Source organism: Muntiacus reevesi, chromosome 3, assembly GCF_963930625.1.
Source record: "Muntiacus reevesi chromosome 3, mMunRee1.1, whole genome shotgun sequence".
NCBI classification, from domain to species: domain Eukaryota; kingdom Metazoa; phylum Chordata; class Mammalia; order Artiodactyla; family Cervidae; genus Muntiacus; species Muntiacus reevesi.
This window is the reverse complement of record NC_089251.1, coordinates 121,496,467-121,523,046: the sequence shown is the minus strand read 5'-3', so window position 1 is coordinate 121,523,046 and position 26,580 is coordinate 121,496,467. Positions and strand designations below refer to the sequence as shown.

Here is a 26,580-nt window from a genome sequence, read left to right as displayed (position 1 = left end):
ATTCCGTCATCACAAGAGACTAGGAACAACACTGGAAGGTCATTGAGCCAGAGGATGGCATATAGGTTGCAGACCTCATTGACAACTGGGAGGACGTGAGTTGGGAAGGACTCTGGGGCCACACTGGTGTTCGTTTAGAAATAGTACAATGAGGGTGAATGATGTCTGCTTGGGGCTAAGGAGGCAGGAATGGGGTATGTCCAGAAAAGTATTTAACGTTCCTGACCAGCCTCTTGCCTCCATAACTGTCTACACCCAAATCATCTTAGATAGATGAGATGCTATTCTATTTTTAAAGAGGCTTGCAGAGGACAGTATATAAACTTCTTTTAGAAATGCAAAGATAGTTACTTAAAATAAAATTCCCTTGTGTTATCTAAAGCTTTGCTGCTTTAATGTAAAGTTCTTTTGTCTTGGCCTCCCTGGAAACTGGAGGAATGCCATGTCCAAGGATCCTGCTGCAGTGTCCTGTCCACAATCTGCGTGGAGACCTTGGACTCGCTCCCCTGCCTCCAACCATCGGCTCCTGGGATCTGGGCCTTCCTTCCCACAATGTCCGGTTCCCCCCCTTGGTCCCCCACCTGCTGACACACGGGTCTCCTGAGAGTCTCAGGGAGGCGGTGGGTCACGGGGAGTCTAGGTTCTTGTCCTGGGTCTGCCACCAACTCCCTCTGAGACATTTTTTGCTTTCTGTTTCAGAGTCTGATTTTTCTCAGCTGTAAAACGAGGGGGACTTTAACCTGAGATTCTTGTTGATATGCTTGGTGCACAGTTCAGGGAAGGGGACTGGCATCTTTATCAGGTTCTCAAAAGCGGGGCTGTAACCCTAAAACTCTTAAGAAGTAGGAGCTTTCTAAAATTCTTTCCACTTGAAACTTTGTGAAGATCCCTTCTCAAGTAACTGAGAACTATATATATGCTCACAGCTGGAAGATGAGGCCCACAGCACTTTTCAAAGGGCCACTTCCAGTTCTTACAGAGCATGGACCCATATTAATATTACATAGACCCATATTAGTCACATCTGTGGAAGATGACTCAGGTAGACAAAAATGTAACCTGCATAAGAAAGAGGAAGTAGGGTTGTTAAAATGACCCGTGAGGGCATGAGAATTTTGAGAAAGCAGACACTGGGACTTCCTGGTGGTCCAGTGGTTAAGACTCTGCAGTTCCTTTGCAGGGGACCTGGGTTCGATACCCGGTCAGGGAACTAAGATCCCATGTGCTGTGTGGTGGTGGGGCAGGGGAGTGTTAAAAAAAATGAAAAAGGAGACTTTGTTTCAGAGGATTCTCTTGTCTTTCAATAGTTGTCATTCAGAGGCAATGCTCATGGGAGACACAGGAGAGGGTCCCCTGGGAGAGGCAACTCAGCTCTCCTCATTCTGAAGGTGGTCCAGCCGCCCGGCTCCAATCAAGGCTGCAGAATGCAGTGAGGACGATTTAGCCACCTTCACCATATGCTGTTGTCAACTAGATGAAATACACTAGACTCATGGGAAAAGGCCTGGAAAGTAATAAAATGACACTCTGCCGGGAGAAGGGACATGGATGGGGGGGTGGGGGGGCGTGTGCCGTGGACAGGGTAACATGGGATTTACCGGCTGGATTCATTTCCTAAAGAGCTGATATGACAAATGTCCACAAGCTGGAAGGCTGAAAACACCAGGAATTTATTCTCTCGCAGTTCTGGAGGCTAAAAGTTCACAAGGGCAGTGTCACAGGGTGGTGCTACCTCCAAAGTCTCTGGGGAAGGCTCCTTCCTGCTTCTTCCAGTTTCCTGGGGGTCCCGGGTCTTCCTTGGCTTGCATTGCTCTATCCTCTGCCTCTCTCGTCACGTGGCCTCCTTCCCAGGGTGTCCCCATGTCTTCTTGACTAACTGATCACATCTTCAGAGACCCTATTTCTAAATAAGGTCATATCCTGAGGTCCTGGGTGAATGGGGGACACTATTCAACCCATGATGCTAGCACTGTCTGAAGTCCTTTTTTAAAAAATGAGACTGTATGCATGTTTTATTTAGCATGTTAAAAAACAAAAAGGAACAACAACAACAAAGGGTGTTGTCAGAAGCCACCCCCCCCCCCCCCAACACACACACATTTACTCCCTTACTCTGGCTGGATTGTAGTGGAGGTGGTTGATGGGAAGACAGCGAAATAAAATAATAATAGCTAACACTTGTGGAGTGCTCATTATTTGCCAGACACTATCCTAAGTGCTTTGTTTGTTTATTGTTCTGTTTTAGAAGGATCCCTTTCATTATTTTTGGAAATAAACATAAGATTAACAACCTCAGATTAAGTTAATAAATTTGGAGAAGCAGGGGCAAATGGTGATAGTAAAAGTGTTAGTTGCTCAGTGGTATCCAACTCTTTGCGACCCCATGGACTGTAGCCCACCAAACACCTCTGTCCATAGGATTCTTCAGGCAAGAATACTGGAGTGGGTTGCCATTTCCTGCTCCAGGGGCTTTTCCTGACCCAGGGATTGAACTTGGGTCTCTGGCATTGCAGGAAATACTTAACCGTCTGAGCCACAAGGGAAGCCCTGGGGGGCAAATGGTAGGTACCATAAACAATGGGATGAGTTCCTTATTTTCCATTAAGTACTGTCCTCCAGAACACACACAGGCCACGCTGCTGACCTTGAGCATGTGGGTCAGCTGACCACTGCAGGACCCCAGCATGCTCTGAGGGCAGCATTTAAATTTGAATGTTTAAATTTAACTACGAATCCACTCTTTCTCCTTTTTTAGTAGGTAGCAAATTAAAACTTTTCTCCTTGTGCAAGGAGTTCAGAACATATATCATGTAGCTGCAAGCACTCAATTTAGTTTTCCTGAGGTGGGCTGCGGGGAGGACAGGTTGCATTAATTTTTTGGGTCCAGTGAAAAATGAAAATGTGGGACCACTTCTTTAAAAAATAAGGGATGAAGTGCTTTTTGTATATTGAATCTCCTAATCTTCATAGTAACCTAAGGAAGTAGGTGATACTATCATTTCCATCTTACAGAAAAGAAAAAAGAAAACCGAAACATGGAAGACGTAAGTTCCTTATGTAAGCTCCCAGGGGAGATGCAGGATTGGAATCCAGATAGTGTGACTCAGTAGCTGTGCTCACAGCTGCCCTGTTCTACTGTCTCTATACGAGCAGACAGACACAGGAGACAGAGGTCTGATTAAAGCAACTTATCACCACTTCCTAAACACAAAGAGACCCACAATCCTCCCCTCCCCCCTCCAAATACAACAACAGTAATAAATGAACATGTCGTTTCCATGGTTAGATGCGATTGGAGCACTTCATCTGCAGAATCCATTGAACTGGACGTTGTCAGGTAGTTAGAACAAATAAAGACTAGTATGAAAGTGTTAGTCGTTCCTTGTGACCCCATGGACTATAGCCTGTCAGGCTCCTCTGTCAGTGGAATTCTCCAGGTAAGAATTCTGGCCATTCCCTTCTCCAGGGGATCTTCCCAACCTAGGGATCAAACCCAGGTCTCCTGCATCGCAGGTGGATTATTTATGGTCTGACCCACCAGAAAAGTCCAAGACTGAGTGACATACAGATGTTCATGAGCATCACCTACTGCCTTGCAGACCACACAGACCACAAGTGATTTCAACCAATCAGAGCGCAGCGTCGCTCTGGTCAAAGTAGCCACGTACCCGAGGGGGTTCAATTACAGTAGCTTCTAGCAAATTGCAGCTAAACCGCAGTTGCAGTTGACTTGTACATTACAAGCAACACACACTGAGCGAAGAAAACGGAATTAGCAGGCATCTTTAAAATAATGAGAAGGATGACTGGAGTACTTACATTCAAATGTCAGGTGCCTTGCTGAGTATTTTTTTTTCATTTGAGCCTTACCATTGCCAAATGCTGTGGCCTTCTGAATCACTGCTGGCCCCAGGGCTGGGAGCGCGGCTGTTAATAAAGCAGTAGGTTATCTTTATGGAAAAAATAGCTACAGGCTTGTTCCTGTAAAGCTGCTCCAGGGGTTCCCCCACTTCTGAAGTGGATTCTGCTCTGTGACTCTCTGCACATTCTGTAAGGACAAATCTGTACTGCATCAACTACCTGAATGAATACTGGGGACATTTTCACTGGGGGAAGTTTGGTGTCTGTAACTTTCCAGGTAATTTCCCTCATCTGAATAACTTGAGTGAAAACAGGTCCAAGCACATAGCCTGATGCTCTGGGGGTGGTGTGACATCCTTGGGTTATACCAGCCCGGTTGGGTTCCAGGGTGTTTGTACCCCTGAAGGCCAGATCAAGACCAAGGAAGCACATATTCCTGTCTTTTTCTGCTCTCGTGTAGGGCTGGGTTTGACTGACGAGCACCTAACAGATAACAGTGCTGACTGTAGACATTAAATCATGGGCTCTGAAGTCACCCCACCACTGATCTTTAAATCTCAGCTCCGTCACTTCTCAGTTGTAGGACCTTGGTATGGTCCTCGACTCAGGAGCCTTAGTTTCTTCATCTGTAAAATGGACGTGTCTGTATGTCTTTGTCTGTAGCCTACCGCTGAAGGCTGGAGTGAGGATTCATAGAGTCACTCCATAGAGCATGCTTTGCCTAGCACTTCGTGCTTAGTCCCAGGAAACATTTGTCATCATTCCTGGGCGTCAACAGTGAAATTCTGTGTGATCGCTTCGCTTTTCAGGGGCTGGGTTGTGATGGCCACGACAGTTAGCTGGGCCCAAGCGAGCTTCTCTGTGCTCAATTCACCCCGTGTTGAACCATCACCTGTTCCGCAGGCATTTGGTGAAAAAAAAGAAAAGGGAGCAGGGGGAGATGGGTGTTTTCGGAGACCCACATGTACAATATCTGCATTTGAGCCCATCCAAACAGATGGCTGCTGGTGGGGTCCATACTCCTTTTGGGCAGCCCGACAAGCCATGCTGGGGTTTCTTTTCTGACACCAGAGCAGGTTTCTTTCCCCACAGGAGCCCCATTCTTCCCCCCGAACCAGAAGGGAAGGTCCCCTTTCTCTTTTCAGCATCGGGCAAGAACAACGTTCCATTGACGACGTGAATGGAACGTTTCTTACCCGGGACGCTCTCCCTGCTGTAGATGCGGGGCCCTTTCCTCTGTCCCTTGGCTTCCAAAGACGATGACTCACGTTCTCTTTAGGCAGCCCAGGGGCCCTGATTCCAGTACAAACTGATGAAGGGAGGGAGGCTGCTTGGTCGCAGGGTCTCCAGCCCGGGCTGTTTGACCTGTGATTTTTTGGACCTGAAAATTAATTTTTATTGGTGTATAGTTGCTTTACAATGTGTTAGTCGCTACTGTGTAGCAGAGTGAATCAGTTATACATATACATATACTCTTTTATATATTCTTTTCCCATTAAATCGTCACAAAATATTGAGCAGAGGTTCCTGTGCTGTATAGTAGGTCCTTACTAGTTATCTGTTTTATTTATATATATACGGGATATATCAATCCCAATCTCCCAATTTATTCCCTTCCCTCTCCCCCTTGGTGACCAGAGGTTTGTTTTCTATATTTGTGACTCTATTTCTGTTGTAAATAAGTTCATTTGTACCATATTTTGGAATTCCACCTATAAGCAGTATCATATGATATTTGTCCTGTGATTTCTAACAGGTGCACGTCCTAGAACTTTCCCTGCCTCATTGACCTCCGGGCCTGCCCAAACATCCAGCAGCATCCTCTTCACACTATCTTCCTTCACCTTGTTTCATTTGGAGTTAGGACCCTTAGCATCACCTGGTCAATTTCCATGATCATGGGTACAGTCTGGTCTCCGTCGCATGGGAACACAGGTTCCAGGGGAGGGGAGCAGAGACTCTGTCTTATTTACTGCTGAGTCCCCAGCATCCAGCAGAGAGCCTGGCACACAGTAGGTGCTCAAAAACTATTCACTGAATGAATGAATAGGTGGCTGACTGCAGGCTGAAAGCCACTTCTGGTTTCCCTCTAACAGTCAGAAAGTGCCTTTCTGACAGGTGGATAACTGGAGTCTAGCTGCAATAGCTCTGGGCTTCCAGGATGGACTGAGGTCAGATAGCCGACTGACTGGCACGGCCCTTCTGTGGTCTGGCAAGCTAGGGACACCGCGTTTAGGAGCTGGTCCCTGCTCTCCCAGCAGACACCATTCAGCTGAGTGCCTCGAGGCACAAAGGACACAGTAAGATGAATCCAGGTGGAGAAGTACAGCGCTGACGGTGGAGGGGGCTGCTTGGGGGAGGTCTGCGGGGAGCAGGAGGCCAGGTGACCGAGGGCCTGCTGGCCCCGCGGCCTCGGCCCTTCAGCTGCGCGGTTTCCTGGCGCTCTTGAGCAGAGTGTACCCAGAAACCACGCCGACGTTTCCAGGAAGTGCACACCGACCGCGCGTTCTCTGTAGGTTCTTTCCCTCTTCCCTTTATGTCTCACTGGTTCTTGCAAATTAAAAAGCAAGTCAGGAAGCAATGTTAAAAATAATCAAACCACAGCTAAGGGAAAGCGCTAGCAAAAGAAGAAAAGGGGAGGGAAAAAAAAATCGAGCCGAGTATTATTCCACAGTGCTTCACATCCAGGCCCTGTGATTGTTCATCCTGTGAGACCTGCGTGGGCCTGGGGGAGTTAATGGGCCCACGTGACTTGCCTCTGCCATCACTTAAATGGGCCATAAAGGTTAGCATTGGCTCCCTGGCCACAAGCTGGAAAAAGTCACACTCTGGGGAGGGAAGAGTGTTAATAAAAAGAGAAAACCCACAGCTCCAGTTTCCTACCTTGGAAAGGCTCCTAACTTATCAGGTTAACTCTTCTCCATAAGCAAAATCAGCTCCAGGCATCAAGGGGTTCTGAGCAGAAGGAAGATCTGAAGACCCCAAGCATGAGAAATGGGGTCCTTGATAACCCCAACTCACTAGCCTACCCTGGGGGTGCCTTGAGGAAGGATTGGAGAGTTTCTGAGAGGCTCTGTACTTCAAGGTTTGGGGCTAGGCAGGGGACAGTCAAGGGTCTGGGGGCTTGGAGAGAGAAAGAGATTCATTTCAGAGGGGGTTCATGGCCATTTCAAATTTTTCAAGGTTTCCAGTATATGAAAACAGATGTCAAAACAGGGCCACCGCGGCGTATTTTTGAATTCTTACAGTCAACAGATTAGCCCTTTTAATATACAAGCAAACGAGCCAACTGTGTTATTCATAGGCTAAATCCAGGACTTATTAAAAGTAGGAATTCAGAGAGTGCTGTAGGTGGCAAAGATGCACACAGGCCGTGTGTGTGTCTCTGGCAACATCTTCTTTCTATTCTGTCAGCGGATCTCATTGACACTGTGGGCAACACAGGGACGGATGCTGTCAATATTTTCTGTTGCAGAACACAGGCTCTAAAACATTCAGGCTCACAAGTTGAAGTGGGCTGGCTTCATTGCCCCATGGAGTGTGGGATCTTAGTTCCCTGACTAGGGATTGAACCTACGTCTCCTGCGTTGGAAGGCGGACTCTTAACCACTGGACTGCCAGAGAGGCCCCTGTCCATAGTCTAAATTTGAGCCCTTCACATAAAAGTGGGGGAACTCTCCTCTCCTCACTCAAGTACTCCGAGCGATCGATCAAACGACGGCTGTTACATTTGTCATTGCTTGTCCTGCTTCGCTTCCAAGGAGACGCAGAGGGGCCTCCCCTCCGGGCCCCGCCTACAGGCCTGGAGGGTGGGGCGGCCAAGGATGAGTTGGCAGCCTGGTCGCTGGCACCATGGGGCCTCTCCAAACACCAGGGTTTGTTCAGGACATTTTCTCTGAGTCACTCCTGGTGATAAGCACAGTCAGGAGCCTCTAAGCAAGTCAGGTTTTAGATTCGTACCCTTGGAGGTCTGATTGCAGAATTTGCAAGTTCCTTAAACCTTTCGCAGCGTTGACAGGACTGTAGTCATTCTGGGAGCCAAAGCAGCAGAGACAACGATCAACAGAAGGCGGGACCCAGTGCAGAAGACTGAGGGACGCTTTCTTCTTTGGCTGCAATTTTTCAACCAGTATTTATTGAGCCCCTTCAAAGCGCTGCGTCCCATGCTAAGGGCTGAGGAAACAGTTCTGAGCAAACACAGGCCTGGTCCTGATGATGCCCACCGTGTAGTGGGGAGGGTTGGCGGGGGGTGGTGGGGCTGGGAACCCGATCGGAAAAACATAAAGTCACTGCAGTAGCCAGTGCTCTAAAGGAGAGGTGCATGCGTATGTGCTAAGCTGCTTCAGTTGTGTCCACCTCTGTGCGACCTTGCAGACTTGTGTGGCCCTTGCAATAAACCTTGCGCTTGTGTGTGTTCAACTGCTTCAGTTGTGTCTGACTCTTTGCGACTATGGCCCGCCAGGCTCCTCTGTCCATGAGGATTCACCAGGTAAGAATACTGGAGTGGGTTGCCATGGCCTCCTCCAGGGGATCTTCCTGACCCAGGGATCAAACCCACATCTCCTGCATCTCTTGTACTGCAGGTGGATTCTTTGCCGCTGAGCCACCAGGGAAGCCCTGGGATGAACCTTTCTCTGCTCCAAACCCTAACTTTTCAGTTCGTTTGCCCTCACTGTGTGTTGGGCGAAGGAATTCCAGTTGGATCACAGGGCTTCTGGGTTTCTTGGGGTCTTTATCTTCCTAGCAATGGGAAGTCTCTGAAAGGCAGGGAGAGGAGACTGAGAATGCCAGGATCATTTTGGCATTGGGAAAGATCACTCTGGCTGCAGAGCTAACTTTTCTGAAGGTAACCGTTGTGTAAATCCAGTAAGCAGGATCAGTATTCAGTTACTAGAAGCAGAAGCTGGCGCCTTGCATCTGGATCTGGGTTTGAACTCAGCTTCATGCTTCATTTCTGGCCTTGGGCAAGCTGGCACTTCATAGCCTCAGCAACCTCATATATGAAACAGGGACAAAAATACCTCCTTTTGTTGTAAGGGTCAAGACAAGTAAATAAATAGCCTTGCCTGAGATACCACAAATTCTCCTTGGGATCTGAGAGAGTAGAAACCTACTTTGATACTATATGGGAAATTAAAAAAGCTAAAATTCAGCAGGTCATATGGACTTTCAGCTTCATTTGGAGAAAACACTTTGGATGTCACCTGAACTTCACCTTCCTATAGAATGACAGTCTGGAAATACCGACTCCTGATTTTTTAAACAACAACAACACAACAACCACTTATTAAACTGTTTGTACAAGGTGCTGCAGCCACGCCTTCCGATTTTGGCATTTATTAGATGCTAGACCATGGAGAGATGGACAACCAGAAAACATACAAACAGGTGAGCATTACAAATATAGAAACAAATAAGGAAGCCATTGGCTGTGAGTTGAATGCATTTGTTAGTGATGAGTAAGAAAGAGATGGCTGGGTGTCACACTTAGTCACAGCAGGGTTGTGAATCCTTCTGTCTTGGTCAGTCCAGGACTGGACACTTCACTCTCCTCTCCTAAACAGCCAAGGATCCAGCTGCCTTGGCGTTCCAGTTGATGTTAAGTCAACGGTCTTGTCAAAAAGACTCGGAAGTCAACTTTCTAAGGCTCCCACTCGCTCATGAAGAGACAATGTGATCACCAAGGAGGATGTGAAATATATCAAATACATTTTAAAATTCTTGAGTTTGTAATGACATGGAAAAAACATTGCTCACCACTGCAAGGTGTTAGGAAACCAATATATTATTTTGAAAGTTTGTGAATGAAAAGAAGGAATCAAATAGTCATCCTGCCTTTCTGACATGAACTGTGCTAAACAGTGGCTGAAGGCAAGTTTTCCTTTATACAAAACATTTTCTTTCAGCCAATACATGAAGAAAGAACAACAGAGTTAGAATATCACCATTTTGTAAACTGTAACGGATTAATAAATCTAGACACTAATCATCAAGGGCTATCATCAATGTCATAAAAAGACAGAAAGATATTCCCCTCCTTCTCCCTGGCCCATTATGTACCTCCTGATGGAAGAACACAAAGATAAAATTTGGCCAAAATTAAAAAAAAAATTGAACTGGATACAAGTGAATTAGACCCAACAATGCATTTCTCAGGAAACAGAGGATAGAGAAAAATGTTAAATGACGTAGACAATGGTAAATGACATGACCAAGGGCCCAGTTCCTAAAAGAAATTAATTGAAAGGAAAAAAGATGGTGGGGAAAAAAAAAAAGAAGATGGTGGGGACTTCCTTGTGGTCCAGTGGTTAAGACTCTAAGCCTCCACTGCAGGGGTCAAAGGTCCAATCAAAGGTCAGGAAAGTAAGATTCTGCATGGTGCAGCCAATAAAATAACATAAAATTAAAAAAAATAAACAGGAGATGGAGGGGTAACCATAGACTAAAAGAGATTTTACAATATGAGATACATTACTCAATTGCAGGGTGGGGATTCAAATAAACCGTAAAAATCTTTTTCAAAATATTGATAATTGGAACTTTGAACTCTGATGGGATATATGAGGATTTTAAGGAATTATTAATTTTTCACATGTGCTAATGGCATTGTGAAAGTGTTACTCCCTCAGTCATGTCTCATTTTCTTCAAACCCACGGACTGTAGTCCACTAGGCTCCTCTGTCCATGGAATTCTCCAGGCAAGAATACTTGAGTGGGTAACCATTCCCTTCTCCAGGTCATCTTCCCAACCCAGGGATCGAACCTGGGTCTCTTGCACTGCAGGTGGATTCTTTACTGTCTGAGTCATGAGGGGAGCCTAAGTGAAAACTCCATTGGCCAATCCAAAATCTGTCAATCCTTTTCTTTTACTATTAAACACATTATTATTACTAGTATTATAGTAATATGATGTCTCATTTGGTCAACTTGTCCAGTCACTTTCACTGGCGATCTGGAGGCTAGCCTTGGCAATAGGAAACCTGGATTCTCATCTTACTTTCCTATTCACCTGCTGAGGGGACTCTGGTCTCTCTGGGTCTCCCTGGATCCTCCCTGGGGAAACGAGGGGCAAGGATGATTTTTAACATCCTGCTGGCTGTGGATTCCTGGAGTGATTAAGAGATTTGAGTTCTGCAGTCTGACTGTCTGGGCTAACCCATGTATATCCAAGGGTAAATTTACTTAATCCTCTAGAGTGTTGGCTTCCGGATTGTAAGAACCATAAGACTTACCCTTAAGGGATCTTGTGAAGATTAAGTGAGATACATAATGCACTCATTCCATAAATACTGAGCACCCAAACTGCAGCTCTGGGAGGGGCAGGGGGTGGAGCAGAGAAGAAAACACCGGGGTCCAGATCTTTTGGAACTTAAACACAGTAAACACTAAAGGAGTGGGATTTTATTTATTTACTTTATAACAGTGGGTCAAAGGTGGGGGTCTCTGATAAGACTAAGGGAGTGAGCAGGGCTTGCACTCCCTCCATCTCTTCTAGAGTAGCAGGGACAGGATTTTAAATAGCCAGAGCCATGAAGAAAACACAACACAGCCGTTTAACTTGAGGGCGACTTTGCTGAACGTGGACATATTCACGTGAAAATGTCGCAGATCCTCCGGGCTGCGATATTAAGTAGGTTGATTGGGCTTAGGGAAGTTGCCTGCAGTGGGTGCATGGATGACATAGCCTCCCCCGTGTAGCAGTGGTTCTCAGCCAGGTGGATTTCACCTCCCTCTACCCTGACTCCACACTTAGCAACGTCAGGGAATTTGCGGTTGCCACAACAACACGGCATGGGGTGGGGAGGTCATTCTGGCACCTAGTGGGTCAAGGCCAGAGATGATGTTCAGTATCTTACACGGCACAGGACAGCCTCCACACCGAGAAATCATCTAGTCCAAAATGCCCCTGCTCTAGAGCGTACACCCCCGGCAAGGGTTCCTGACTCGAGAGGGAGCTTGCTGTGTTCGGGATCCAAATGGAAATCCCGTGTGGCTGAGTAGATTAGGATGAAGTGACAGAGGCAGCCTGGGCTAGACGGATGGAGAGCCGTTTAGGACACACGGTGGGGAACTCTGAATTTTCCCCAAAGCAGTGGGCAGCCCTTGAACCCCTTCAGGCAGGAGGAGGAAGGCAACCCACGTAACGCGGTTTGCCTGCAAGTGCGGCCGCAGTAACTCCTCCCGGCCAGCAGAGGGCGCCAGCCGACACTTGGCCTCCGGCCGCCCGGGGCGGGCCTCTTCTTGCCGTCCCCCCTTCCTCGTCTTTTCCCCTCAGGAGAAGTCGGGAAGGCGGCGGCGGCGGTTGTCCCACGACCGTCGGGCCGGTTCGCGTGGCCCGTCAGCCCGCGCTCCGCAGCGTGTCCGCGTCGCGCTCAGCCCGGTCGAGTCAAGCCGCAGCGGCCGGGGTCCGGCGCGGGCGGCGCGCGCTGACGGAGGGCGGCGGCCGCGGCCAGGGCGGCCGGTGGGACCGCGGGGTCCCCGGCGCAGCGCCGCCCGGCTCCCGGCCCTGCCGGCCTCCTCGCTCGGCGCCGCGGCCATGGCGGCCAGCGCGAAGCGGAAGCAGGAGGAGAAGCACCTGAAGATGCTGCGGGACATGACCGGCCTCCCGCACAACCGAAAGTGCTTCGACTGCGACCAGCGCGGCCCCACCTACGTGAACATGACGGTCGGCTCCTTCGTCTGTACCTCCTGCTCCGGCAGCCTGTGAGTGCGGGGCAGCCGGGCGGGCGGCCGGCCCTTCCTCGGGCGCGGGGAGCGGTTGGCCGGGCGGGGGGCCTCGCGGGGCTCGGGGCCATGGGCCGGGATGCGCTGGGCGATGCGCTTTCGGTTTTCGTTGGGCGAGGGTCCAGGCCCGGCGGGGGTTGGGGGGGGGGGTGGCGGTGGCTAGCCTTGGTGGCTGGGGCGTGGGCGGGGTCGGGGTCGGGAGAGGGCGCCCGGAGTGAGCATCTCTGGTCCCCGCGGAGCCGGCGCCTGCCCGCCTCCCTCGGGCCTCCGCTCTCCCGGGCGCGCCGACCCGATGGAGCTGCAGTGGGAGGACGGGAGGAGGCTGGGAGGGCCTCGCGGGTTCTTTGTGTGCCCCGCCTCTCGGCCGGGGCGCGGCGGTCCCTAGCGAGGCACCTGCTGGGCCCCCGGTAGAGAGTTGGTGGGTAAGGCCGGGGTGGGAGAGAGAGCAGGGACGCTTAGCCTGTGTGTGTCGTCCCTCCCCCGGATCCAGAGTTCCTAGGACACTGTGAGAAAGCCAGCACTTAGAAATAGTAGCGGGGTTAAAATGTTTTGATGGCAGAGATGGGAATCCCAAGGGAAAAGTTGAGGGGAGGGGAGGGGGTCCGCGTTTAATTGCGGGAGAGGGAGACAGAGAAAGCAGGCGTGAGGTTATGGGCCTTCAGCTTTATGGCCCAAAGAGAGTCTTGAAGAAGTTGGGGTAAAGTTTAATGGAAGTGAGGGACTCACTAGGAGCTGTGTCATTGTCCATATGGTGGTGGTGTTATCTGTAAGATTTCTCCGTCAATACCCACGTGTTCTGGCTGTAGACAGAAACGAGAAGAGATGGAAAGACAGTATTGTTTCAGGAAAAGGGAGACTGCCGTCTTGAATTACTGGGATGGTTTGTGTTTGTTTCTCTTTTCTTCATTAAGCTGCTTTTTTCTATTAAGATTTTTGTTGCTGAGATTGAAGGTTTTTGTTTTGTTTTTTTTTTTTTTTTTTTTTGAGAGTTTGCAGTTGATTTTGGAACTAAGTTGCTTTTATACACTGGATTGTCTTGTAGTAAGTTACCAACGAAGAGGTAATTACTAAATGGTCTTAAAACCTTTGTTGTATCAAACATCTACTTAAGTTCTTTCTCTTGTTCCATTCTTTGAAATCAATTATTTGGTCTCCCCCTCCTCCTCCGGAAACTTTGTAAGATTAATCTTGAGGCAGAGTGTATAATATGTGAGAAAACTTGATTTTTTTTTTTTTTTTTGAAGCATGTAAGTAATGTATGATTTTTCGTCTTCCTAAGTTGGGCAAAGATGCATCATTAGTCTTCCATGATGATTATTTTTTTTTTTTTAACATATTTATTGGGTGCCTACTAGTTTCTCTGTAAAGCCTTGGGGAGTGCTGATGAATAGAGCAGTCTTTTGTTCTCTTGGTGCTTACATTCTTATTCTTGTTGGGGAGATGGTAACATAGTAATCAAATGAGAAAAATGTCAGGGGCAAGAGTACACTGAAATAGTAAGATAGGAGGAGAGACCTTCTCTGAGAAGTCACTTAGATTGTAGGATCAAGAAAGCACTCTGAGAAGTTGATAGTTAGTGATGTTATTGAATTACAACAGAATCCTAGAGCTGGGTAGTGTTTAGGAGATAGTCTGGTTCATTCTTTTCATTTACAAAGAAAAACTTAGTTTGTGGGCACCTTTGGTTTTAAAACAACTTAGGCTATAGTCCAGTTTGTTTTGAGGGTAGTACTTGACTTTTTGCATAGTAAGTATGCTGTGTTTTTACTTAACACAGGGTCCTTTAATACATTTAACGTATTTGATTTGAAAAAATGTTCAGTCTCATCACTTTATGGCAAATTAATGGGGAAAAACAGGAAACACTGGCAGATTTTATTTTCTTGGACTCCAGAATCATTGCGGACAGTGACTGCGGCCATAAAATTAAAAGATGCTTGCTCCTTGGAAGAAAAGCTATGACAAACCTAGACAGCGTATAAAAAAGCAGAGACATCTCTTTACAGACCAAGGTCCGTATAGTAAAAGCTATGATTTTCCCAGTAGTCATATAGGCATGTGAGAGTTGGACCATAAAGAACTGATGCTTTATGAAGCATTGATGAAGACTTGATGCTTTCAAATTGTGGTGCTGGAGAAGACTCTTGAGAGCCCCTTGTACAGCAGGGATATCAGACTAGCCCATCCTAAAGTATATCAACCCTGAATATTCATTGGCAGGACTGTTGCTGAAGCCTTAATAACTTTGGCCACCTGGTGCGAAGAACCAGCTCATTGGAAAAGACCCTGATGCTGGGAAGGATTGAGGGCAGCAGGAGAAGGGGGCAACAGAGAATGTGAGGTATCGACTCAATGGACATGAGTTTGAGCAAACTCCAGGAGACAGTGAAGGATAGGGAAGCCTGGTGTGCTGCAGTCCACAGGATCAGAGTCAGACATGACTTAGTGACTGAACAGCAACAATGTATATACTTACTCTTCTGGATTTCTGACTTTTCTGTGTATCTGTTTATACGTATGAATTTATTGCTGCAAATGTGTAATATGAAGAATTATTTACAGGTTTCTTTCTAGAGTGTTTGCATTTCAGAAACATTATATATGAGAGGTTATCTCATTATACATGCCAGTTATTCACTTTAATGGAATTTTTAATGTGTAACAGGTAGGACTCCGTATCTGTTTAGTTGTAAATCTGCAAATATTTATTGCTTGACCTGTTTCGTGTACTGTGGGAGGCACTGGTCCTGTTGGGATCCCACTGTATTTCAGGTGCTTGCATTCCCATTAAGGAAGCAGTTACAGTATAGTAATATTTCTTTGAATGAGCTATCCCTGAAATATGTAGATGAATAGGAAAAGCCTCACAGAAGACTTGATGGCTGAGCCTTTGACCACCTGGTGGTGGGCCTTTGGTCTCACCTTTAAAGGTGAGAGCCACATGGCAGTGGCTTCATGGAGTGAAAGAACCAGCACTAATGCTTAGGAGCTGGATAAGCTTGGGTTTGAATCCTGGCTCAACTTGTTAGCTGTGTTGTATTGAGAATGTCACTCACCCTCTAAATTTTCTCATGTTTGAAAAGGCAAGGATGAGGTTTACCTTGTACATTTTGGATGTAGGTTAGTTTTCAATATTAGAGATACTGTATGTCTGACATCTCCCATGACTCCTGGGATATATATTACTAATAGCTGCCCAGTAGGTGAGAGGCGTTATTGATGAAGGGGACAGGACATTTCATGAGCAGGGAATGATATATGAAAGATGGTAAAATGAGAAGCACCTTTATAAGAAAATTTATCAATTTGGATTCTTTAGATTTAACTCAGTGTGACTGAAGTTGGTTTAAAAATATGAGGGGAATGTATTGTTTGTCTTTAAGTGAGACTTTATCCTCTAGTTTAAGGATGTCGCCTAGATTTCCCTCATTCACAGATGGTTGCTCCCAGCTGCCTTAATTTATAACACTGTTACAACCTTATCAGAAATTCTACAATTCATTCTGGATTAGGTTACGTCATTTGATTGCATAGAACCAGTACCCTCATTGGATACGTTGTATGATGATGTTATTGGAATAACAAAGATCCCAAATAGAATTCCCAAATCAGAAATCTGGAATCCTTGGGAAGGAAAGACTGGATCCCAGATCAAACGTCTACTCAGAAATTCTGAGAGAACAATAATTCCTGAGGATTTTTTTCTTTGAAAAGCAATAATATAGGAAAATACTTCAAGAATAATAGCTACTGAGTTTAATGATAATTATATCTTTGATACTTAGATGACATACTGTAATGGAAGGAATATGAATTATGGAGTCAGATTTTGACTCTACCACTAGCTTTGTGACTTGAAAGTGAAAGTTGCTCAGTTGTGTCCAACTCTTTGCGACCCCATGGACTGACTATACACTCCATGGAATTTTCCAGGTCAGAATACTGGAGTGGGTAACCTTTCCCTTCTCCAGGGGATCTTCCCAACCCAGGGATTGAACCCAGGTGTCCTGCATTGCAGGCAGATTCTTTACCAGCTGAGCCACAAGGGAAGCCCAAGAATACTGGAGTGGGTAGCCTATCCCTTCTTCAGCGGATCTTCCTGACCCAAGAATCGAACTGGGGGTCTCCTACATTGCAGGTGGATTCTTTACCAACTGAGCTTTTAGGAAAGCCTAGCTTTGTGACTTAGGTCAAAGTATTAAGCAAAGGCAAAGTATTGAGCAAGATCACTGTGTGTGGGTTGGCCTGGATTCATCCCCTCAGCTTCTTTATTTGTGATAAGAGGGTGATAAGATGTAGCTCAAGGTTGTTCAGAGGGTTAAATGGTACACTTCAATGAATATTTATTGAGCATATATCATTTTTGAGCATGGGGCTAAGCAGGGAATATACATACATGAATTGAGGCATGTTAGCTGCCTTTCAGAAACTTTGATGTGCCTAGAAAATGCTGATACATAATAAATGGTATCTGCTATTATGAATTTTAATAATAGCATGCCTTTTTATTAATTATTTAGCAATATCTTTGTTAAATAAACTGAACAAGTATCTTGTTAATGTTACTAGACTCAGCTAGTTTTTTATTTCCTGTGTTTTTTTTTCTCAGATGATTGCACTGTGTGCTTGTATGATGCTTATTTAAAATATGTAACTGAATTAGGATTGTGAAACTTTAAAATAGACTTCAGATTTAGTATATTAAACTGTCACTGAGGTAGAAAGGGGGTGTTCTAACAGATTGATTTGTCATTCTTCCTGCTTCTATCTATGAACCTGTTTAGACTTATAAATGGCACTCCATTATAGCCAACATAAAGTATCGCCTTCATGTTAATAAACTTATAGTTGATATAAAGACTAGGTTTAGACCAAATTATTTATTTTGTGGAGATTGTTAGCATTAATTAATTGGTAAATAATATAAGAATTGTTCTATCCTTAAAAAATGATTGATTTACTTTTCAGAGAGAGTTTAGATAAAAATAAAAAACAACATTTGAGAAACATCTAGTCCAGCTGCTTAATACCAACCCTTTTATGTAGATAGTGCATTTAAACTTGGAATTTCACAGGTGGATAAATGTAAACGGATAGTAGCTTATACTCAATTTTGTGTGCATTTTGAGTCTTATGATGAATCTTTATTAATAAGAATTTTTACTTTAAAATGAAAGTTGGGCAGTTGGAAAGAGGCATTTGTTTTTATATATTCACTAGTATTTGAGTAGATTGAATCAAATACCCTTTTGGACCTCTGTGTATAGTATTCAGAACCTTATGGATGTCACAAGGGGCAGTTTATATCCTTAATTCCCTTTTCACTTTTTTTTTTGGTACACTAGCATGGGTACATTCAGTGAAATACTTTGACTGTAGTACAATTTCAGTTTAAGTGGGAAAGCTATTTTGATAACTTTCTCAATTGTGAAGGGCAGAGTTTGTTTTTTTTTTTTAAGTAAATATTCATTAAGTTCAGGCACTAGTACATGTATCCAGGAGATACAAAAAGTATTTAAATGAAAAATAAGATAATAAATACTAGCTGCAATTACTAAGTACTCACTCTTGTGTCAGGCATTATTCTAGTAACAGTCATAAAGAAAAGTACTGTAATCCTTCACAACTTTAAATTGTAAAGTTAGCTTACACTCTAATGCTTATTGTAAATTCTTGTGAATTCTGTATTTGGGGGATTTAAATGGTGGATTTTACTTCATTGGATATTAAAGGGCAGGACAGGTAGTTTATTAATGTATTGTGTATTTTTGTGTTTTATAGTTACGTCATGCTTTTCTTTAAATTGTAGTTTTAGCTAGCTTCAAATGTCTGCTCTTTGAATTTCTTCAGAAACTATTGTTATGTGTTGTAAGTGTGATGGGTTATGGTGCAATTGATTCTGATATTGATTCTTTTGAATTTGGCACGTCTGTCCTGTCAGGAATTAATTACTTTGCTATTTTCTGTGTTTGAACTGTAATTAAAACCCCTCATCCTATGTGTTCAGGTTTGATAGTAGTTAGATTTATCCAAAAAGGCAGTGAAAAAAGACAGTGATAGTCATTAGGTTTATCAAAAAAGACAATCATTAAAAAACATACACACAGATAAAATTTAGATTTTTGAATTTTAGCATGTAATTGTTCATTTGCCAGAGCGTTATGTAGCACCTAGGACTTTTCTTTGAATATGGTTCAACTGATGAGATTTTTGTCCCATTGATATAACTTAGACTCAGTTTGTGTTATAAAAGATTTTTAGAATTTTAAGCTACTCTTAAAGCAGTTTGAGTGCTAAATTGTTCTAGATCTCTTTTCAGCTTAGATGTTTTACATTTCTTGTCTACAGTTGAGTAACAGCTTTTCATAGTGACTATTTGGTGGAGTTTTTAAAATACTTCATTTTCATGGAAACAATTACTCAAGTGTGATTGTTTTATATAATGTTTAATTAAACTATATATCTACCAAATAGAGCTTCCCTGTTGGACCAACCACCTGCCAGTGCAGGAGACTCAGATTCTTTTCCTGGGTGGGAAGATCTCCTGGAGAAGGAAATGGCAACCCACTCCATGTATTCTTGCCTGAGAAATTCATGAACAGAAGGAGCCTGGCAGAAGAGCCTGGACAGAAGATCCACAGGTTCTCAGAATTGGAGATGACTTAGCGACTGAACAACAAAAACCTGCCCGATCCTGTCCCCAGTGAATATAGTTTAGTAGTGTATGGAACGCTCTGCTGCTGCTGCTCAGTCGCTGCAGTGTGGCCGACTCTGCTCGACCCATAGACAGCAGCCCACCAGGCTCCCCCGTCCCTGGGATTCTCCAGGCAAGAACGCTGGAGTGGGTTGCCATTGCCTTCTCCAGTGTGTAAAAGTGAAAGTGAAGTAGCTTAGTCATGTCCGACTCGTAGCGACCCCATGGACGGCAGCCTACCAGGCTCCTCCGTCCATGGGATTTTCCAGGCAAGAGTACTGGAGTGGGGTGCCTTCTCCGAGAAACAACTCTAGATAAGCATCAAACTCAGTTGAAAGGAGCTAGAGATAGGACCTTCTAGCATGAATGTTCATTGTCGAATAAGCGTTTGCTGTAGGTTTTTGAGCAGGAAAGATAAACGTGGATTCATTCAGCCAACTGATTGAGAGAGACTCTTCTTAAGTGTTGTGAGCACGTCCTGTCTTGGTGTCCTTTGGCACCCAAGGGATGGTGACATCATTTGACCTTAACTTGCTACCATGGCATTTTTATATTGCTTGTGTATGTTCTTCTTTCATTAGTCTATGAATTTGGTTCAGTGTGCTTGTAAGCACTTTGACCTTTAATCAGTTTCGAAGTAGTGGTTGTATCACTTATCTAATTAAATTTACATTAAAATTTTAAATATTATTAGTGAGTTGTATTACAAATAAAGAGTTAAAGCATTCTTTTAAGGAACTTGCTGGCCTCTGGACCTCAATTTAAATATTTTGCCTCAAAAAAAATATTTTGCCTCTTTAGAAACTTCTGTATCTAGTTTCAGTACACTCTGGAAAATAAGCAAATACTCAGAGTGATAATTTTCTGTCTTTTCTGTACAACATGTATAATGTTTACATTCTTAAGAAGCTTCTGTGGAAATATTCAGTACTATATGTTATCTTCTTGTTTTTTCCCCACTCAGTAATGCATTTCCCAGTCCTCCTGATCAAATCAATGGTTGTCTAGGAACATATACCTTGGATTCCTCTAATGTATATAAAAAAGATAAATCGTTCATAACTTTGGGTACTTTGTTTAATAGGTTCCTCCAGACATCCTTTTCAGCCTCACTCAGGAGAGCTGTTGCCCTAAAAACACCTGCTTGGACATGATTAGAATGAAATTTATTAACTTAGAGGAGGGGTGGGAACCTTATTTGAATTGTTCTATATGTGGTGAATGAATTTTTTGTTTTTTTGTTTTTAAGTTAGAATGTATTTTTCCAAAGACTCCTGCGTCTCCTTTTGGAGACATGGTCTCCTTTTGATTGGTATCATAACTGACTTTTACAGGGAAGGAAGTCATAATTACCCTTTTATTCCAGTTGCTTAGCTTAAGAGATGAATTAACAAACTGGAGCATGGTGTAAGAAAATTGATTAGGATGGTAAGGAGATTTGAAATTCTGAATGACGGGATATCTCCAGGGACCAGAAGTATGTTAGCTTAAAGAAAAAAAAACTAGGGAGTTGGGGTACAGAGCTGTACATGTGGTCACTATCTTTGAGTAATTTAAGGCCTTTATGCAGAAGAGCTTCCCTGATACTTCAGTTGGTAAAGAATCTGGCTGCAGGGACTTCCCTGGTGGTCCTGTGGTTTAAGAATGTGTTGGCCAATGCAGGTGATAAGGGTTCAATCCCTGGTCTAGGAAGATCCCACGTGCCTTGGAGCAACTAAGCCCGTTTGCCTCAACTACTGAAGCCTGCGTGCCCTAAAGCCCATGCTCCACAGCAAGAGAAGCTGCTGCAATGAGAGGCCAGGGCGCCACAACTGAGAGTAGCCCGCACTCACCACTAGAGAAAGCCTGAGCATAGCAACAAAGACCCATCGCGGCCCAAAAAAAAAAAAAAAGAATCTGGCTGCAATGCAGGAGACCCCAGTTCGATTCCTGGGTCGGGAAGATCCCCTGGAGAAGGGATAGGCTACCCACTCCAGCATTCTTGGGCTTCTGTTGTGACTCAGCTGATAAAGAATCCTCCTGCAATGTGGGACACCTGGGTTTGATCCCTGGGTTGGAAGGATCCCCTGGAGAAGGGAAAAGCTACCCATTCCAGTATTCTGACTTGGAGAACTCCATGGACTGTATAGTTCATGGGATCTCAAAGAGTTGGACAGGGCTGAGCCACTTTGACTTCCTGTGCAAAAGAGGTAGTAGGTTTTATTTTGTAGTTCAGTTCAGTCACTCAGTCGTGTCTGACTCTTTGCAACCCCATGAACTGCAGCACACCAGTCCTTCCTGCCCATCACCACCTCCTGGAGTCTACCCGAACTTATGTCCATTGAGTAGATGATGCCACACCACCATCTTATCCTCTGTCATCCCCTTCTTCTCCTGCCCTCAATCTTTCTCAGCATCAGGGTTTTCAAATGAGTCAGCTCTTCACATCAGGTGGCCAAAGTATTGGAGTTTCAGCTTCAGCATCAGTCCTTCCAATGAACACCCAGGACTGATCTCCTTTAGGATGGACTGGTTGGATCTCCTTGCAGTCCAAGGGGCTCTCAAGAGTCTTCTCCAACACCACAGTTCAAAAGCATCAATTCTTTGGCGCTCAACTTTCTTTATAGTCCAACTCTCACATCCGTACATGACTACTGGAAAAACCATAACCTTGACTAGACAGACCTTTGTTGCCAAAGTAATGCCTCTGCTTTCTAATATGCTGTCTAGGTTCTGTAGAGGGAGATACAAGACCAGGTATGGAAGTCATAGTGAAACATACATGTTTAGGAAAAGAAGAGGGATTTTTCTTGTAGTGTCAGATTCTAAAAATTCTTATTCTTGCCCCATTTTTTGGTTAAATTTTGCAAGATCTTTGATGGGGGAAGTAAGAAAGTCAGCAGAACTAATAATGTGGGAAGATTGGAAAACTTCCTTATTTCTCTCTTCAAGCCTTTATCTCTTAATGAATCTTGGTGGCTCTGACTTGGAACAGCTGTGTTCAGAGGTACTTCTATAAAAGAAATGGCTGGTGTCTAATAGAGTTGATATTTTTGAAATATGAGAAATTTGAAGTTTAAAAAAATTCCTCACATTTTCTAGAAATGTTTTTTCTTCAGTTAAAGAATACAGTGTGTGTGTGTGTCAAATTTCATTTTGAAGGGAAAGAACTATTTTCCATTTTCTATGTTTACGTTTTAATTTTAAGTTTTATAAAAAAAATACTTGCACATAGTTTAAAAAGGCTTATAATGAGCAATAGCAGTCACCTCTTCCCTTTCCCCATTTCTGTTTATCATGGACAGTCTGTTCCCTTCTGTTTTTTACCTTTGTATTTCTAACTAACATGCTTAAAGCTTTTTTTTTTTTTTTTTTTCAACTTTGGCTTCTCTGTTCTGCAAGAGTGAAGATAAGTCTTTGGCTCTCTTAACACTCCTCTCACTTTTCATGTGTACTCTGCGTCTACTCCTTCAATAGACTGCACAGTTTTGGTTAAATCACTATTAAGTATTTACCTTATTGCATTATGTACATACCGTCTCAACTAAGTCCTACAGTATGTTACTGTCACGTACATACTGTCTCAACTCGGTCCTACAGTGTGTTACTATTATGTACATACTGTCTCAGCTAAGTCCTATAGTATGTTACTATTATGTACATACTGTCTCAGCTAAGTCCTATAGTATGTTACTATTATGTACATACTGTCTCAGCTAAGTCATACAGTATGTTACTATGTCGTACATACTGTCTCAGCTAGGTCCTACAGTATGTTACTATCACGTACATACAGTCTCAGCTAAGTCCTACAGTATGTTACTATCACGTACATACTGTCTCAGCTAAGTCCTACAGTATGTTACTATCATGTACATACTGTCTCAGCTAAGTCCTACAGTATGTTACTATCATGTACATACTGTCTCAGCTAAGTCCTATAGTATGTTACTATCATGTACATACTTTCTCAGTTAAGTCCTACAGTATGTTACTATCATGTCCATACTGTCTCAGCTAAGTCCTATAGTATGTTACTATCATGTACATACTTTCTCAGTTAAGTCCTACAGTATGTTACTATCATGTACATACTTTCTCAGCTAAGTCCTACAGTATGTTACTATCATGTACATACTGTCTCAGTTAAGTCCTACAGTATGTTACTATCATGTACATACTTTCTCAGCTAAGTCCTACAGTATGTTACTATCATGTACATACTGTCTCAGCTAAGTCCTATAGTATGTTACTATCATGTACATACTTTCTCAGTTAAGTCCTACAGTATGTTACTATCATGTACATACTGTCTCAGTTAAGTCCTACAGTATGTTACTATCATGTACATACTGTCTCAGCTAAGTCCTACAGTATGTTACTGTCATGTACATACTGTCTCAGTTAAGTCCTATAGTATGTTACTATCATGTACATACTGTCTCAGCTAAGTCCTACAGTATGTTACTATCATGTACATACTGTCTCAGTTAAGTCCTACAGTATGTTACTATCATGTACATACTTTCTCAGCTAAGTCCTACAGTATGTTACTATCATGTACATACTGTCTCAGCTAAGTCCTATAGTATGTTACTATCATGTACATACTTTCTCAGTTAAGTCCTACAGTATGTTACTATCATGTACATACTGTCTCAGTTAAGTCCTACAGTATGTTACTATCATGTACATACTGTCTCAGCTAAGTCCTACAGTATGTTACTATCATGTACATACTGTCTCAGTTAAGTCCTACAGTATGTTACTATCATGTACATACTGTCTCAGCTAAGTCCTACAGTATGTTACTATCATGTACATACTGTCTCAGCTAAGTCCTACAGTATGTTACTATCATGTAGATACTGTCTCAGCTAAGTCCTACAGTATGTTACTATCATGTACATACTTTCTCAGCTAAGTCCTACAGTATGTTACTATCATGTACATACTGTCTCAGCTAAGTCCTATAGTATGTTACTATCATGTACATACTTTCTCAGCTAAGTCCTACAGTATGTTACTATCATGTACATACTGTCTCAGCTAAGTCCTACAGTATGTTACTATCATGTACATACTGTCTCAGTTAAGTCCTACAGTATGTTACTATCATGTACATACTGTCTCAGCTAAGTCCTACAGTATGTTACTATCATGTACATACTTTCTCAGCTAAGTCCTACAGTATGTTACTATCATGTACATACTGTCTCAGCTAAGTCCTATAGTATGTTACTATCATGTACATACTTTCTCAGTTAAGTCCTACAGTATGTTACTATCATGTACATACTGTCTCAGCTAAGTCCTACAGTATGTTACTATCATGTACATACTGTCTCAGTTAAGTCCTACAGTATGTTACTATCATGTACATACTGTCTCAGCTAAGTCCTACAGTATGTTACTGTCATGTACATACTGTCTCAGTTAAGTCCTATAGTATGTTACTATCATGTACATACTGTCTCAGCTAAGTCCTACAGTATGTTACTATCATGTAGATACTGTCTCAGCTAAGTCCTACAGTATGTTACTATCATGTACATACTGTCTCAGCTAAGTCCTACAGTATGTTACTATCATGTACATACTGTCTCAGCTAAGTCCTACAGTATGTTACTATCATGTACATACTGTCTCAGCTACGTCCTACAGTATGTTACTGTGTCGTACATACTGTTTCAGCTAAGTCCTATAATATGTTACTACTACATTTTCTTTCTTATACAGACTTTTCTCCCTGAAGTTTATAATTGTCTAGGTTTCTTCATTTGCTTTGTTTTCCATGTGGATTTCATTAATATATCTCCACATAAAATTATCTCTGGCTGCGGTATGCACCTTTTTTATAGTATGATCAGATGTGTTAGATACTGGGTGCTTCTGTCATTTTGATTTGGAAATAATGGTCTCTAGGCCTGCTGTGCAGCTGCCGTCTTTGGACTTTCTTCTTCTACCTTCGTTCTGGAAATTCCCATCATGCCTAACCTGTGTTGAAACCTCTTTTTCCAGGGTCCCCACATTTCTGTTAGCCTCTGGATTAAAGGTAATGGGAGATCATTTTTGAGATCTGCATTGCTGAAAATGTCTTGTTCTGCCATCATGTTAAAATTAATACTTTGTCTACATTCACAAAGGTGAAAATACCCTTGGAGTTTTTAAGACACTGTTTCATTGTCTTTAAACCTTCAGTATTGCTGTTGAGAAGTTTGATGCTATTCTTACTACTCATTCTCTGTGCCCCATTTTCCACTCCTTCTTTGGGAGTATATATGATCTTTCTATCCATGGTTTTTTTTCTAGTTCATAGATATTCTTTCTCCAGTTTTCTTTTTGGGGAGTAAAAAAGTCTGACTGTCATTCTAGGTGTCAGCTGGAGGGAGGGGACTGGGGACATAGAATCTATTATTGTTCAGTGTGTAGAGTCTCAGATAAGCCTCCAAGTTTTGGCATAATACCCAGTAGCAGTCCTCAGCTGTGCCAGAGTGTATTTTGTATAGACTCTCCAGATTAGATAAGCAGTTAGACACGATTTAGTGGCTGAGCTACAACCACCACCATTGCAGGTTAAACTGCCCTACCTGGGATTTGGTACGTGTGTGCGCTCAGTTGCTTCAGTCGTGTCTGACGCTTTGAGATCTTATAGACTGTAGCCGGCCAGGCTTCTCTGTCCATGGGATTCTCCAGGCAAGAATCCTGGAGTGGGTTGCCATGCCCTTCTCCAGGGGATCTTCCTGACCCAGGGATCAAACTCAGATCTCCTGCATTGCAGGCAGATTCTTATCCGATGAGCCACTGGGGAATAGTCTTCTGGAAGGAGGGAAATTGGAAATCTAATTTTGAGCCTACATAAATCCCCCAACTTGTAGCTTGATTGATTTTGTGACTCTTTTAAGGGTTCTGTGGTGGGAGTCGTCTTCTAGTTGGCTTCTCCCATCTCTCCAGGAACTTCGTTTTAGCTTTCTTTACTCTGCATAGTCAGTTACTGCTGGTATTTATTTTCTATATTTTTGCTATGCCTTTGGGTTCCCTCCTTGTTTTCTATTCCTCTCTTTGTGGTTTAATGACTTTTTATTCCTTTGCTGTCTTTTCAGTAGGGTTTAGAGAGGTAGTAAAGACATTCTTGAGTTTTGTCCACTTTTAACAGGAATGCCTTAGGTTTAAATTGTTACCTGAGTAGTATTAGGTTCTTGCCCTAAATGTTACAAGGACCTTACAGTGTAGTGTTGTTGACTTTTAGAAATAAAAACCCCAAATAGCAATTATGGTTTGCACCATGGGGGTGTGTGTGTGGGGGATGTGTGTGTGTGTAT

The 26,580-nt window shown here is 43.5% G+C and overlaps 1 protein-coding gene across 5 annotated transcripts in view; it reads left to right on the top strand.

The window, feature by feature from the left end:
- Positions 1 to 12,119: 12,119 nt before the first annotated feature.
- Positions 12,120 to 26,580, top strand: part of AGFG1 (ArfGAP with FG repeats 1) — an 80,565-nt gene continuing 66,104 nt past the window's right edge. For 4 of the 5 annotated variants that reach the window (XM_065930416.1, XM_065930418.1, XM_065930415.1 and 1 more), the window contains exon 1: positions 12,120 to 12,564. In XM_065930416.1, the coding sequence (XP_065786488.1) occupies positions 12,398 to 12,564 (167 nt within the window). In that variant the 5' untranslated portion in view covers positions 12,120 to 12,397. The remainder of the gene's footprint in view (positions 12,565 to 26,580) is intronic. The other variant, XM_065930417.1, reaches the window with a different exon arrangement.